This window comes from Aplidium turbinatum, chromosome 15 (genome assembly GCF_918807975.1).
Source record: "Aplidium turbinatum chromosome 15, kaAplTurb1.1, whole genome shotgun sequence".
Taxonomy (NCBI): Eukaryota; Metazoa; Chordata; class Ascidiacea; order Aplousobranchia; family Polyclinidae; genus Aplidium; species Aplidium turbinatum.
The window spans coordinates 19,866,480-19,881,944 of NC_137486.1; the positions used below are offsets into that span (position 1 = coordinate 19,866,480).

Sequence of the window (15,465 nt, forward strand, 5' to 3'; positions counted from 1 at the left end):
CCCCTTATTTAGATATCGCTGGATCCCGGAATGGCCCGTTTTGGTGAGTCCGATTCGGTGAGTCCGATTCGGTGAGTCTGATTCGGTGAGTCCGATCCCTTAACGGGGGATTTTTTCAATTTTTTTTTTAAATTATCGGGTACCGTAGCCTAATTATCATTGCCGTTTTAGGGTTAGGGGTTTGGGGTTAGGGTTAGAGGTTAGGAACTCACCAAATCAGACTCACCGAATCGGACTCACCGAATAGTAGCAGACCCGCTGGATCCACCTCCTGTTATCACTATAGCATGAAGGACGTTTATCACTGCATTATCAAGACTTAAATTAATAAAAATAGCCTAAAGATGTTATTATATACTTCCATGCATTTATTTCAGCAATATTAAAACAATGAAAACTATCAATACTACAAAAAGTGCTCAATGCCAAGCAAAAAGGCAAAGCAGAGCGAATTAAATCAAATATAGTTATTACGATAGTAATAACTATATTTGATTTATTTCAGCAATATATATTTGTAAAAACGTCATGTAGATGACATGGTGGGTGATTGCAGACCTCTCGCTATAGTGATACCAAAATTTATTGCAGCTGTATGACTATCTAGTCGTAAGCTTAAAAACAATAAATACTATCAATAATCGGTACTACAAAAAGTGCTCAATGCCAAGCATAAAGCCAAATATATATTCTTTTTGAATAAGGACTTTCTGATAATCCTCCTTTTAGGGTGAAACAGGCTGTAGAGGTTTTTGAGAGTAATTTAACTATTGTTATAAACTTATGTTTTCAGTGAGCAATCTCTAAGTGAAACTGATGATTGCAAGTGACTTAAAAAAACTTGTCAAAGTTATGCATGTTTGTTGCTTAAAGAGAGGCGAGAGGCTATTAATTTTATTGGACACATAGCAAAATGGCAAAGTTGTGGTAATTCATGTGACAGCAGTGCTTCCACTTCTAACAATTGATAAATCCTCTTCAATTTCCTTTTTTGTCCTGAAAAATCCCTTTTTTCTCAGTCGGAAATCCTTCAAAATTTCCTTTATAGGCGAGGTTATTTTTGACGTTATTTAAGTTAAAAAATGTGCTAATACAACTTTAAAGTTATAATTTCAGTTAAAGCTATTTTAATCTCGATTTTTTTTCAGTAGCACCAGTATGTCGAAGCAACGTTGTTTTATTAGAACAGTAGGCTGCACAAAAGCAGCACATATTTTACAATAACATGGTTTATTTCCTTTGTTCACTGTCCAGCCAAAAAAGTGCTTTTCAGTTAGTCGGTTCTGGGACATTTACCACCTGGAGTCCTGGACATCATCTACCAATTACCACTCTCATCTTTTCTACCCGGACTCCTAACCTACGGTATCCCTAACACCGAAAATGTACAGGTGGTAAAAGTCCAGTAAGGAATTATCCATCCATTAACAAATTTATTTTTGTGTTTAGTTCAGTTTTCCTTGATGCGCTAACTTAACACTATAGGCTATCTCTTTTTTCTCCTTGTTAGTAGCCTAACGTCTTCACAATCATTTGAAACTGAGAAAAACTTCACGATATCAACGGATTACCTAATTTTAACTAAAAGAATTTAGAACAGTTAACTCACTCACTGCACTCAGGTCCAATTCCCAAAATGGCGAAAATAGAAATCAAGCGACAGAAAGGTGAGAATGGGAAAGAGAGTGAGAGGGGCTGAGGGGGTTCCGGATGGCGAGTGACGACGGAAACCAGCTGATCATCGTTATTCTAGTCGTTTTTAGAACTTTTAAAAAATAATATTAATAAAATTTTCTTTAAAATTGCTAAAAACAACAATTCCCTTTTTAAGACAAAATTTCCTTGTAAAATTGTTAAAAATCCTTAAAAAATCCCTCTTATCTTCATTTCCTTTTTTTATCCTTCGAAACGTTGAAAAATCCCGATTTCGGGATAAAATCCTTCAAAGTGGAAGCACTGTGTGACAGTGATAAGGTACATGGTAATGTTTTTGTAGAGAAACTTGGTTAAATTCTGACTAGGGGATAAACTAAGCAGTTTTTATTATTCAGGATGTTTGTTTAATGATTTATGACTCCTCAGTGAATGATAAACAGCTGCAAGATGTGGCATTTAGCATATATCCTGCTGTTTTTAATTATAAACATTGTCACTTGTGAAGGCTTCATTCAAAATTCTACTGAAAATAAAATGGAATCAGTCTATGTGAATAACACTTGTAAGATGTTATCAATCAAGCGGTTCCAGCTGGATCTGTCTTGTATTTTGCAAGCAAGAGCTCGTTCAGTGGTCCACAAACTCAGAACGCCTTCGTTAGAGAAATGCCAAGAAGTGTGTTGCAACTATTGGGAAGGACCTTGTGATATGGTTTATTGGAATAGGTATGATTTTTCTTATTTTATGATGTGTTTTATTATGTGTTACAATATGAATGCTAGAGTTTTTTTCGCATTAGTCTACCTCAGCCTAGTGTCATATTTGGTTACTTGAATACTTGTCCGACTAATTTGTTTCAAAACATCCACCTAGGTATGATTTTGAAGACATTGGTTCCTGTCAGGTGGGTACATATTCCACCCCCTGATTTTAATAAAGAATTGTTCTCATAGCATGCTGTTCAATTGCCCTTGCCAGATACAAAATAATATTATATACTTGATTTAGAAAAATGGGAGTTTTAATGTAATTGGCTTGGTGCAAAACTGAGATATTAAGCATCAGTATATTTGTCATATCAATAACACAAGCATGACAATAATATTTAAAAAAAATATACCATAAACTGTTGTGTGCCATATGATATCATTCATACAACAAGCCTTTTGTTTTTCTTAACTGTATCAGCATTGATCAGGAAGTTAACCATACTTGTGTACTGCAGTAATCTGTTTGTTTTTAAGCCCAATAGTTTTTTTTAACAGCTATTGTAGCAGATCAGTTTCATAACAGGCAGAACGTGGCAAAGATTTTGTCACAATCATATTACGGTACTGTATATATATAATTGTACAATGTACACATCCTCTGCACCCAATTGAGCCAGTTTCTCCCTGATGACTTCATATTTTCTATTTTAATAAAGCAAATCTAATGATTTTCAGTGGACATGAATGTTATGTGATGAATTACTACGTCTTAAACTTTTGCTCCATATATCCTTTGTCATATCCAAGTTCAACTTATTCTTCCACACTTTTGCTGAGCGTTTCAAATCGAGTGCCCACCAGCAGTAAGAAACTGCTGTTGAAAAATTATAGGTGAGTAACATGTTGTAATAGTGTGCAATAAAATAATTTTGTAATACATATATATTTCTTAATACAATTTTTGAGTGATTGTGCTTTGCCATTGCAAATTCTCCATTCACTATATCTTCTACTCAGTATTTTTTAATGATTGTGTGATTAATCTTTCCACTACCTGAGTATTAAGTTGAAATTTGCTTTCACCTACCAAGAATTTGAATGAGAATTCGATGTTAAAACAGTATACATGCGTTTTTTCTTATTGCTTTACAAACAAAGTTGAAAATAATAATAGAAAATCACTAAATTCATCTAGCACAAAAACAGTGAAGAACTTCTATGTGGATTTAATGTAACTGTGAATTTGAATGAAAATTGATTTGAGTTTACTGTCCTTATTTAAAAAATAAACTGAAACCTCCTTGTTCTGTCGTTAGTTTTGTTTTTAACCACTTGTGGACAGATGACGTGTATAACTGTATATACACGCGCAAAAAAGTTTTTGCAATAAGGCAGATGACGTTTTGCATTTTAACTGTTGACAAAAATATGGATGCCGTTTATATATGCAAAACTTTTAGAAATTTATTATTTTATATTGGCAAATGGCAACATTATTATTATGTTGTGCACTGGGGAAACCACCAAACTCAAAAACCATTCAGAAACAAAATTACAGTAAAAATGAAACTTATCTCCGAAATTAATCCTGTCCGGCAGGCTAAGCATAATATAGATAGCTGCCGTTCTCAAGTGGCTGAACACCTGTTTGTATGCATAAACAGTATATATGTACACACTGAAAACCACCAGGACAGTCTATGGACCTACAGTTTTGTTGTTGTGTTTGAAATCAACCACCAAATATATATTATACATACATGCATCAAGAGGAAAAAATTGCAAAAGTGTAGTTTATTTTGGTATTCGTCCAAGAAGAAGTTAATGTTGGAAATGATGTATATATACTGTATTGTATCTAGAGCTCGACCGATATCACTTTTTCAGGCCGATACCAATATTTATGAAATTTTTAGGCCGATACCGATATATATCGGCCGATATATATCAACTACGAAAAATTTGTTATTAACAAAGTTATTAAGCAACAAACCAGTCCAAGAAAGTTTATGCATTGGTTGCTGTAATGGAAAAATTATTCTTAACACTAATCACAAAAAATACTAAACAAAAAAGAAACAACCAAATGCAATATTGTTTTGTTTTCAATTCAATATTCAAAGTAGAGGGCTTTTTAAAATTTCAACGACGTGCGCTTGAAGAGTCAAAGCGCCGTGTACCTGCTTAATACGCCACATAGCTGATTAACTTCCATCGAACGAGGTCGTGTGTCTTCTTGCGCCACAATGCTCTGGGCACGAATCAGAAAACTTCTACAATGACGCTACTATTTTCTTATGTGCAAAGTTTCACTAGGTTTTTATTTTTGGGTGTATTTTTGCATGTCATGTGAGCAAAAGTTAATTTTTCTTGGGCTTTTTCTTTGTTACTGTAATACCAAAACTTGACAAATTTTGCTGCATCTTGCTGTGATAGCCTACTTGTATAATGTAATTTTGTAACGAATCTTGCCTTATCAATATCACTCGGAGATCATTAAGACATTGTGACGTAAGACTTGAAATAAGTTGCGCGTTTTTAGCGTAGAAGTACACCCCAGGCAGTACTCCCATCGATTCTTAGCGAAAAATTCACCTTTGTTACACTGATTCATCAATGTCATCAATCGTTGAAGCAACGTAAATCTCGAACGTTTTTCTGCTTGAATGGAAACTAAGGGATAGGCTACAGTATTAACATTTTCTAGATGCACGCACTAGAATGGGCGGGAAATTATATTCTCGCAACAATTGTTTGTGCTATGCAAGCACGTTTGAGCAACTTGCGTTTCTTCTAAAGGCATGTATGGCTGGTTTTCAGTGTGCTTTTGCTGGCCGATGTTTATCGGCCAAAAATAGCCGATACAATATATCGGCTACACCTGATATCGGCCGATACTTATCGGCTGACCGATCTATCGGTCGAGCTCTAATTGTATCTTGTGGAAGTGTGTTCGGTTTTCTTGTAACATACTTTCCATTACTTTTCAATGCCATATTCATACTCATTCAGAGTTATTTATAAACCAGACATTGTATTAAACATTTTTAGCTAATCTAAATTTATGTCTTAGACGAAAAGTTCAAAAGTTGCTTGGATGTGGATTGGACAAATTTGTTTGTGATAATTGGAGTTGTATTTCACAAAGATACTATTGTGATAAAAGCGTGCATTGTTCTGATGGTTCAGATGAAACTCGGTGTATTCACTCAGGTATCAATATGATGTTAAAGCTTTTGTTTTGTTTCCTGGCCATGTTATTGTGCAACCTTCGCTTTACAAATGTCACACCACTAGCCCATTATTCACCTTAGTGTCAGTTCGATAAGCATATGACAGTGACTTAATGAGTGCTATAAAAATTTAAAATGTACACAAGCTGCAGCAAGCATAGTTATGTCATATTCAACAGTGGTTTTAAAACCTTATGTATATATATAATATATAGACTAGGTAGCCTTCTGAGGCAATAGATATGCATGCTTCAGAAGAACACTGATAAAAATTGAAAGACCTTCTTGTATTTTCTTATTTCAATGCAGACGCACTGAATGGGGCATTTTTGCAACAATTGACATAGGGACTTTTATACACGCACTTCCTTCATTGTGGTATGTTTAAAAAGGTTACTTCACTTCCTGAATGTAATTTTTGTTAGAAAATAAATATTCTGCCTTTACAAAAGACAAGGTTGCAGTATTTGAATTTCCAAAAAGGTAAAATGAAAGATCTAGGTAGGTGCTATAGAGGAAAACTATTTTGTGTTTAGACCAATGCTACTTCAATATTGATATTCTATCAGTAGTGTATTCTTCAGAGAGGATCCAGACAGCAGTGTAGGCCTGCTATTGTTAAGTGGCCTTGTGATATTACCGTTTTTCTGCCTTTCACTATTTTTTTGTTTATCAGTACATACTACCATAAACTTGGTGTAGTATAGCATTGTCTTTTTATGAGAAGTTGTACTTGCTTTCTCTGAAAAGGAAATTTTACTTCACCATTTGTGACTTTATACTTATAAATGTGACTCTATACTTATGTGAATCGGGGCTTCACTGGTTATTCATAGGACTGCCGCTTATTTCAATGCTTAGGACTTTTTTATGTCAGTTATAATTTTTCTGACATGTATATTATACATTTTTTTATACAATATTATGATACAATGCAGAATGCAGTTATATTGATTTGTCCATTGTTGTTTCGTTTGTAGGTCAGCAACAGTGCCTCGGTTTTGATGGACAGTTCTATGACCCTGGGGAGGAGTACACGCCCTATGACGTGCAAGATAGTTGCAAGAAATGCATTTGTGGCAACAACAGCAACCCGCATTATTGCTACTCCGCTTCGTGCGACCCGAGCCTTCTCAGTCTGTGCAAGCAGCCGTTCGATGACATCTGCTGCCGGTGCCATATGTTGCCACCACCTCCCGATGGTGGTGAGTGATATCTTAAGGTTTTAATTTGGGCTGTATTGAAATAATACGAGTTTTACTGTGAGATGATTGATACTGAAAGGCACGTTGGGTTACGGTTCCCCGTGTACGACCTAGGCAGCTGACTATATACAGTAGGATGAAAAAGTGGAAAAATACGTTCTTAGTTTGTTGCAGGCGTGATGAGACTTCAAATTTCTTATAGTTATGCTTGAGGCTGTATCTGATCATGTAGTGATATACACATTGGTGATTTCCAGCTACTGGGCAAGTTAAAGGGTAACCTTCTAATGACAAAAGCAAGCCAACCCAGAAAGAAAAATCCGTCATTTTTACATTACCATCCTCTATTACCATTATCCATACATACGTCTGGAGACGTTGAATCAATGTAAAAATGACAGATTTTGCTATCTAGGTCATTATGTGATGCATTCATGTAAAAGATTAACCTTAGCTGACTGATGGCTTGCAACGAACGATTTGTATCGATTTATTAAGACATTGGTAATAAATAAGAAATATTGCAATATTGTTGTTTTTACCACAGCAGACGTTCTTGACCGTAAAATACAGATTGTTTAGCTTCAGGATGATTTACATCTTGTGAGATTTGACAGAGGTCGCTGTTATACATTGTGTGATCGTCGTGTTAAACTATTTGACATTCTGTGACAGTTTTGGCTGTAAGGGTTTCCGTTTTTTTTTTTATTAAAGAACCAATCTGTCTGCCATATTGCAGTGGCGGAGTACGAGTAGCCTACTAGATTGATTGATTGAATTTTTATCCTCGGACTGGGAAAGCTTCTTGCAGAGCTTAATCCTGGTAGTTTCGCATCCTTGTAGAATGTAGAGGCTTTGAATCAATGACGCAGGCCCGGTCACCGAGATTGACAGAGTGAAGTTTCCAATTGTTGAAGTCTTGTTGCCGGGGAACTATTCCATCCATTAGATGCCGCTGAATGGAGAGCAGTCCTTAACGTGCGTTGCTCAAGCGCACACCCCGAGAGTCGAACCAGCGCCGCTTGATCTTGAAGCTTCTTCGTTTCAGAAGTGACGCGCTAACCAATTGAGCTATCGGGGCGTTATTTACTGGATAGGATATTTTATTACGTTATGTTGGCAACACTTTTTGAAGAGTCTGATTTTTTATTACTGTTGGTTTTGTTTCGAAGTGCAATCAATTTCATTTCGTATTGCGCTTTGGCAAACTTATTGACGAAAATCTAAAATGCGCCACAATAATCAAAGTACGAAGGCTTGCGTTGATATTTTATTTAATATTTTATTCAAAAATTTACTAATCATTGGAAATTAAGGGTGTGGGAAAGAAAAGTATTACAAAAATGTTTCAAAAATTGCATTTGGCTCAAATAAATTTCGTTCCAAATAGTTGGCAGCTGGCGCTTGATCGAAACAAGGTCACAAAGTATTCATTCATCAACTATCCCTTGTGCATTTCAAAGGAGGTGACGTTTAAGCGACCTTATCGCCTAAGAATTATTGTTGATGCTTGGTTGTATGGAATTCCCAAGCACCTTCAGCCTTCACGATAGGAACATTGACTGTTTGCTGTCCGCACGATCCTTATTCGGTGTCGTCTTCATGTAGTTGGCTTGCAATCTCAGACAACAAATCAGTCGTTTTATATTTACATTATTTTTTACGTCTACAGACGTTGAATCAATGTAAAAACGATTGATTTGCTATCTGGAATGACGTGTTGTCTGCGCTGTTTACTTGCTTCTTGCCATTCTTTCCATCGCAATCCTGTCATTGTATGACCAGAACACCTCGGGTTGAAAAGCTTGCTACAAACTACAACAAAGCTTGATAGTAAACTACTGTCTGCATATTAGTATAACACTGTACGTATATAAGATAGTATAACACTGTACTTCGCAGACGACGTATGTCGGTCTCATTGTGCCTTGCCACAATGATGTCATTGTCTTTTGTGTAACGTTTCATGGGAAGTTGCCTGGAGTATTTTTTGACTACTGCTTAAAGTTTCACTGTTTCTCTTAACCATCACCTTTGGCGGTCATGCATTGATTTCCCACTTCGCTTTTTGGTTTGGCGCACGTTGTTTCAGAATTGTTGGTTCAGCTTTGGGTTTTTTTTTCGCTGAGACTTTTCGGTCATTTGTCCGAAATGACTTGAAAAAATTCGGTCATTTTTTATTTATTTAGGTCATTTTTTCTGATGAAAATATTTCCTTTCAAGTAGCTGATACAAACCAAAATTTGCACTTCCTGACCAGCTACAACACGAAGTTTCGCTGAGAAACGTTGTCGTGTCATATCTGAGAAAAGTTAGAACAGACAAACGTTTCTTCAACGTTCATCAGCGAAACTCAACCTTGCAACACCCGACCGCAGACATCTTTTATTGCACAACGGAAAGGAATAAAAACAAGTAAGAATGACCAAATAAAAAAACACGTTACGCTCTAATGGTTCGCATAATTTACAAAGTGATTTTAACTCGTCTACAATTTCACCACTCACGTTGTAGCGTGCTCGCTTCGCGTTGCCGTGCCAGTGCGCGTATGCCACGTCATAATTGAATGTTTTGTATGATGCAGCATTTAACCTCAAACGCATAAGTTTATCTGCAGTTGAACAACGCAAGCGATTTCTTGCTGGAGTTCGCAACCGAGAAAGCAAACTGAATCCACGTTCTGCGGTTGCGATCTCTTCATTAAAAGTCAGCAAAGCATTAGCAATTAGCTGCCAAACTTGGCCAATCTATGTCACGCTTCGCAGCTATTGTTAAAACTTTCCGCCAATTGTCACCTGGTTCGCAATTACACATTACTTCAAATTTTTATTGGAGTGGAGTACGACGTTGCAAAAACCATCACACAAAATCACTCTCCATCGATGTGGAGTCAAACATTTCACAGAGGTTATCACCAGCTCAAAAGTTAACAACATTATGCAACATGCTATTGCTGGGATAACTTCCCGACTGACAGATCAATCTTTTCCACGACTCGAAGAAAAGATTTGAAAACACAGTGGCATTTTTAGAAGGTTGAAGTCTTTGAGATTGTTACTTTCATGTTTGCGTTTATCACAAGCAATGAGACATTGGATCAACGTACAAAGGGATACGTCATTGTTTATCAAGGTCTGGTCAATAACATTTCGAAAGGGTTGACCACCAGCTCAAAAATTAATAATATAATTATGCAACATGCTGAGAAAATATCCCGATTGATAGGACGGACCGATCAATCTCTATCACGTTTGAGAAATGTTACTTCTGTATTTGCGTTATCACATATAATAAGACATTGGATCAACGTTCAAACACTAAGTCTACGTCTTGTATTTCCGATTGATAAAAAATCGTAGAGTGGGGCAAGAAGCTTCTTTGCAATCAGTGAAATCGATTTGCGCGCGTTGACTACATATTATTTTGGACATTTTGACGGAATTGACTATTTTTTTTCGGACATTTTGCTAAAAAATCTGTCAATGGCCGACAAATGACCGAAAAAAAAACACAGGCTGTGGGGCAGGTACAGTCTTGCACTTTCGTTTGGAATATGTCCACTGTTCACTTTGCCATTTTTACATTTAAAAGCCGTAACTCGTGCTGGTCCCCAGACAGCAAATCAGTCATTATCTACATTGATTCAACGTCTGCAGACGTTGAAATGTAAAAAACGACTGATTTGTTGGTGGGTCATCACTAGGGCCATTTTTATATGACCTTAAAACATCAATAATATGACTTTATTTTTTGGTAAATATGACTTTATATGACTTTATGTGAAAATCGTTTATTTTTAACTAAAGAGTAAAACATACGCAACATAACAGCAATACACATCCATTTTTATTTTAAACCACTGTTGTAGTACAGTTTCATGTAGTGTGGAATGTTAGAGTCTTTCGACTTTAATAAGAAAAATGAGCGCTCCACAGACACTGATGTGGGTTGACACTTCTGCAGTTTTGCATAAAGCACTGGTGAAATGTCTTGTCTTTGTAGCTCCATAATTTGTTTCACATCGTTTTTGTCCAATCGCTTCTTAATGTAATTTTTGAGCTCAAGCGGATCTTTTCCGAAATCAAGGGCAATTAGATCAGCATGGGCCTCTTTGATGGTGTACGTACAACTTTCTATTTTGAGTATTAAGTTGACCTCAATGTGTGACCTCATAAAATATAGGTCTGTGACTGTAAGTGTTATGTAGGCAAATCCTACAGTTTGCCTTCGTTCAATCAGAAATTGCCTTACTTTCTTAGTGCTTAATTGCTTCATCGCTTAAATTGGTATTTTTTATTTAAAGTATACAACGGTATGAATGACTTTATAACTCAAAAATATGACTATATAACTTAAAAAGCTGATTTATGACCTAACCAGGAATATATGACTTTATATGACTTCATAACTTTCTTAATATTCCTCATAGGGATGCGGTTTTTGCGTTAAAATTGATTTCACGACTTACTGATGCATAGAAAAAAATATGACTTTAATGACTTTAAATGGCCCTGGTCATCACAGTCTTAGATAGTCGCAGCGTTGTCGTCGAAGCGACCTTAAGTGGATGTTGGACTTTGTTATACCTTAGTAGGTTTCGGTTTGATTAAGACTGCCTCAGATTATGACCGTCATCTAGTGCTACCACCAGTATTGTTTAATATGAAGCTGTACTTTCAATTTGTTTCATCCGAGAACTTTGGAAGCCATTTCAATTGTTCATTGAAATGTAAAAACTCTAATTAGAATTAGATTGCTATTGATTTTCTGTGACGGCGAAGAAACTTTATTTAAAGAAATTAGATTTCATTGTATAGTTCCTGGTTGAACACAATCAGCCAATCACGTATCTTTTCTATGTGGGGCATACAATGCTTGTTTATTTGCAATTTTGCATATGAATAACCCAGCTCTGTTAAGTTCAAGAGCCCTGAGCTGTGCTTGCGTAGGAATTTTCTATCCAACGTTTCAAGAGGCTAATTCATTAGCGGTTGTCGAAAAGTTAGCATCGCGGATAGCAACGTCAAGATCAACAGACAGTGATTGCAGCACCGGTTGATGTTTAATCGATTGTCCTGGCATCATAGACCCTGACGTTACGCGGCTCACGTAGTCAGCTCAATTTGTTTTTATGCATTCTGACAGCTTGGATATTGGGCTTTGTGGCCTTCTTGGCAGCCCTGCTATAGATCTTACAACCTAGACAAACTTTTACACACGTTTAAAACCCTTCCAGGTTTTGCCATCTTTTCCCGTTGTTTGGTGTACTTTTATATGAATCGCAGCTTGTAACTTGCACCATGTTTTTGTCCTTACACGTTGATGACAAAAAGATAATAATATGACAACCATACATTATGTTGTATCTTGTGCAGAGACCACGGATCTTTCGACAACACAACGCTTGGTCGTGAGCTGCATGGCTGTACTTGCCGCTGTGAGCCTGCTCTTGTACTTCTCTGGTAACCTGTCACGAGCACGGCAGGCCTCCCGGCGCAACGAGGCCCTCAGCGACAGCAGGGACGAAGGTATACGGTCGTGGTACTCCCAAAACCCACAAGGTTCGTACTCAATGTGTCAACTTTGCACTAACATACTCATTGCGCAGATAAATTCGGTTTCAATGGCATCATTGATTGGTCAAACTGTATCCGCGTTTCAGAAAGTCTTGTGATTTTCAGGCATATTGTTACGAGTGACAATGATTTTTTTTTTACAAATCCCTCATATGATTGAAAGGGATCGTGGAGTTACTGTGAAAGCAATTGACCAGTTCCTTCTGTGTAATCAGCACATAGTATCAAGCAGACACGTTTAGTAGGCTATCCTGGAATCTTAATGTTTCATAACTGTCAAAAGTTATATAATTGTCGGTCATTTCATGGCGGACACGAACCCGTCTTCCACTTCATAGACAACGTAGCCAAGTTAGGCTATCAGTGCCAAAAATATTTTAATCGACTTTTTAACAAAATCTGCAGCTTAACGACTTTGAGTTCAAACTTGTGTCCTTGGTTTGCATAAATGTGTTGTTACTCGCTCGAAACTTTGCTGTTATTTCTAATAATGAGAATACTGCACGTTCACTTTTGATCACATTTCGCCGAACCTCACTTTGCCCTCTCTCACAGATTGCCCGCGCAACCGATCCTTCTTCAGTCGGTATCTGTCGCAAAACCAGAGTGTCTCATTCTTCGATCAAGATGGGCTTCCTGCTGTCTTCCCTGATGTTCCTCCTCCGTACAGCACACTGAAGCCGATAACTCCTGAGGAGCAACCAAGCATGCAAGTGGATCCACCTCCGTCCTACCATGTGGACTCTTTGAGAAGTACGGACTCTCCCGGTCCAGGTAAGTTCAATTTTATTCACTTGGTTTCCCCTGAGCACGGCCAAGTACAAACATTTGCTTTTTTTTTTTGATTGATTTAACGTTTGCATACATTGAATCAGAACGGATTTTCCTGTTTGAATGTCACTAAAACCAACCACTAACTTACATGATGTTGCGATCACTGTTGCTGGATGATCTTCTGTGGAGAAAATTTCGTTGTTGAAAACGGTAAAAAACGTTTGGACTGCAAGTAGAACCATCTATCTAAACGATCTAACTTCTCTTGTCCCCCTAATGCGAGGGTTAGACGCCAACGAGTGTCTACTTTGTCTGATGGCGTATTTCCATGCCACCCTGTCCTGAGGATCCACCGAAACATATCTTCTAGTCGCAGAGCTTCCTGAATGTTGTTGAGCCAACGCTTCTTTCGTTTTTGTATTATAATATTCTGCCACTCCACTGCTCACAGACCCATTGGTTTATCTCCAAGTTAATAGTTTCATGTTGAGTTTATTTTTAAATATAGTGAACAACGTCTTTTCCACGATGCATGACTATTTAATTTAATAGATCTTCTCACTTGTTTAGTTTCGGACAATCGCTCTGGTACTTTACCCACAATGCAACAAATCAACCGTGGTGCTTCCACGTCTCAACCAATCACACGACTTTCCGTTGATGAGCCTATCAGCCCTCTCAGCACCACGTCAGAGAGTCCTTTGTTACAGAACAGTACCGATACATAAAGTGGAGACGTGACGTCACAAGTTTTGTTGCCGTGATTTTGTGATTGCAATGAACAAATTTTGTCTGTTCCTTAGATTAAATTCTACTCTCCGACAGATCAACAAGAGGTCGTGACGTAGGCAGAGTGTTGCTGCTGACGCGAACCACTTGATGAAGTCCATTATCTCTATAGTGTATATGGAGTTTAATCTTTTTCTGCTACAAAAGGATGTTGTCTAATCGCAAAGTGTATGGAAAAGTTCTTTTAGTTGACAACACTTTTAAGATTATTTTTCGAAAAAAAGCTAATCAACAAATTTTGCCAAAAATTATTTGACAACTACGCGATACGTCTAACGACAGAAATCGGCTGGAAAAAATCATGAGCTGTACAAGAGCTGTTGCACATCGACCACTGCAGCAGTTCACACGTCCACGCTAGATTGCTATCTGTTGTTAAGTGGTTGTATCACTGTCAAGGCCCCCATCTTGCTTTCTTGAAAGCTTTTGTAGTTCAATGTCACGTGATTTTTGTGGTCGTCACGACTCAGTGGTTCTATCAGTATTTTTTGTTTGTATTCATTGAACCGTGCACTTTTCATGAAGGTTTAAACATCACTGCTGAGTAAAAATATTTTTCAGTTTTTCTATCGCATCGAGTGCTTCCAGTGATCTGCTCCGGGGTGACACCTGGTGTTCCAGTAACAGACCGCCCCCCTAGAGGAAGTGAGCAGTGAAACACTGCATTTGCATTGATGAACAGTTACAATCGTTTATCACATAATGAAACGTAATATTTACATGCAGCCAACGTCGTTAAATTTGAACCAAACCCCATGCGAGTTGCACAGCGTAATAATTTGAGGTCAGAAAGTATTAGCGCGATTGAACTGGGGTCACTTGTGTTAATTCCGATTGACATTACCTTGAATATGATGATGATTACCAACGTTTTCTTTCTGTGTGACCTTCACGCTATCCGTATTCTTATCACAACCTTCTACTTTCATTATTGTTTTGATTTTATTGTTCTACTCGTAGTCTTCCGTTGTGTTGCAAGTACAGTGCTGCCAGGTGCGTGAAGTAGGGGATTTGTCCAGTTGGTGCCACTTCAATAGCCAGTAGGATCAATACGACACCTTTGTAACGTGGAACAACCCAAACATTAAAATCCGTCGGCTTTACATTGATTTAACGTCTGCTGACGTTGGATCAATGCAAAAATGACGGATTTTGTAGTCTAGGTAGGTGACTATTGAGATAGAGCAGTGGTTCTTAACCGGGGGGGCACGCCCCCCCAGGGGGGCGTGAAGCATCTCTCAGGGGGGGCGCGAGCTCTACAACAATTTCAATTTTTTTTAAATTAGCCTACGTTAATGTCCTAGGACCTATGCTGTTCGTCATATTTTGTATTTTATCTTATTTTATATTGTATTCAGTAATTCTTGCTTTATTAGTTAGACCAGAACTTTACAAAACTATTTTGCGCTGAACTCCTTCAGATTTATCAAATTTTCTCAACGCTGCTTCATTTTTACTTTTTAGTTCAAATTACTTTTTTACAGTTTTATTTACAACCCTTTGCTTTTCAACGTTTTTTTGG

General features: G+C 37.4%; 1 protein-coding gene across 1 annotated transcript; it reads left to right on the forward strand.

Moving 5' to 3' along the window:
* Nucleotides 1-2,055: 2,055 nt before the first annotated feature.
* LOC145784290 (uncharacterized) lies at nt 2,056-15,127 on the forward strand. Its single transcript, XM_082596081.1, has 7 exons — nt 2,056-2,381; nt 3,102-3,257; nt 5,440-5,579; nt 6,580-6,804; nt 12,180-12,365; nt 12,936-13,154; nt 13,725-15,127. Exons 1-7 carry the CDS (start codon nt 2,086-2,088, stop codon nt 13,880-13,882), a joined length of 1,380 nt encoding a protein of 459 aa, XP_082452207.1. The 5' UTR covers nt 2,056-2,085; the 3' UTR covers nt 13,883-15,127.
* Nucleotides 15,128-15,465: the final 338 nt, after the last annotated feature.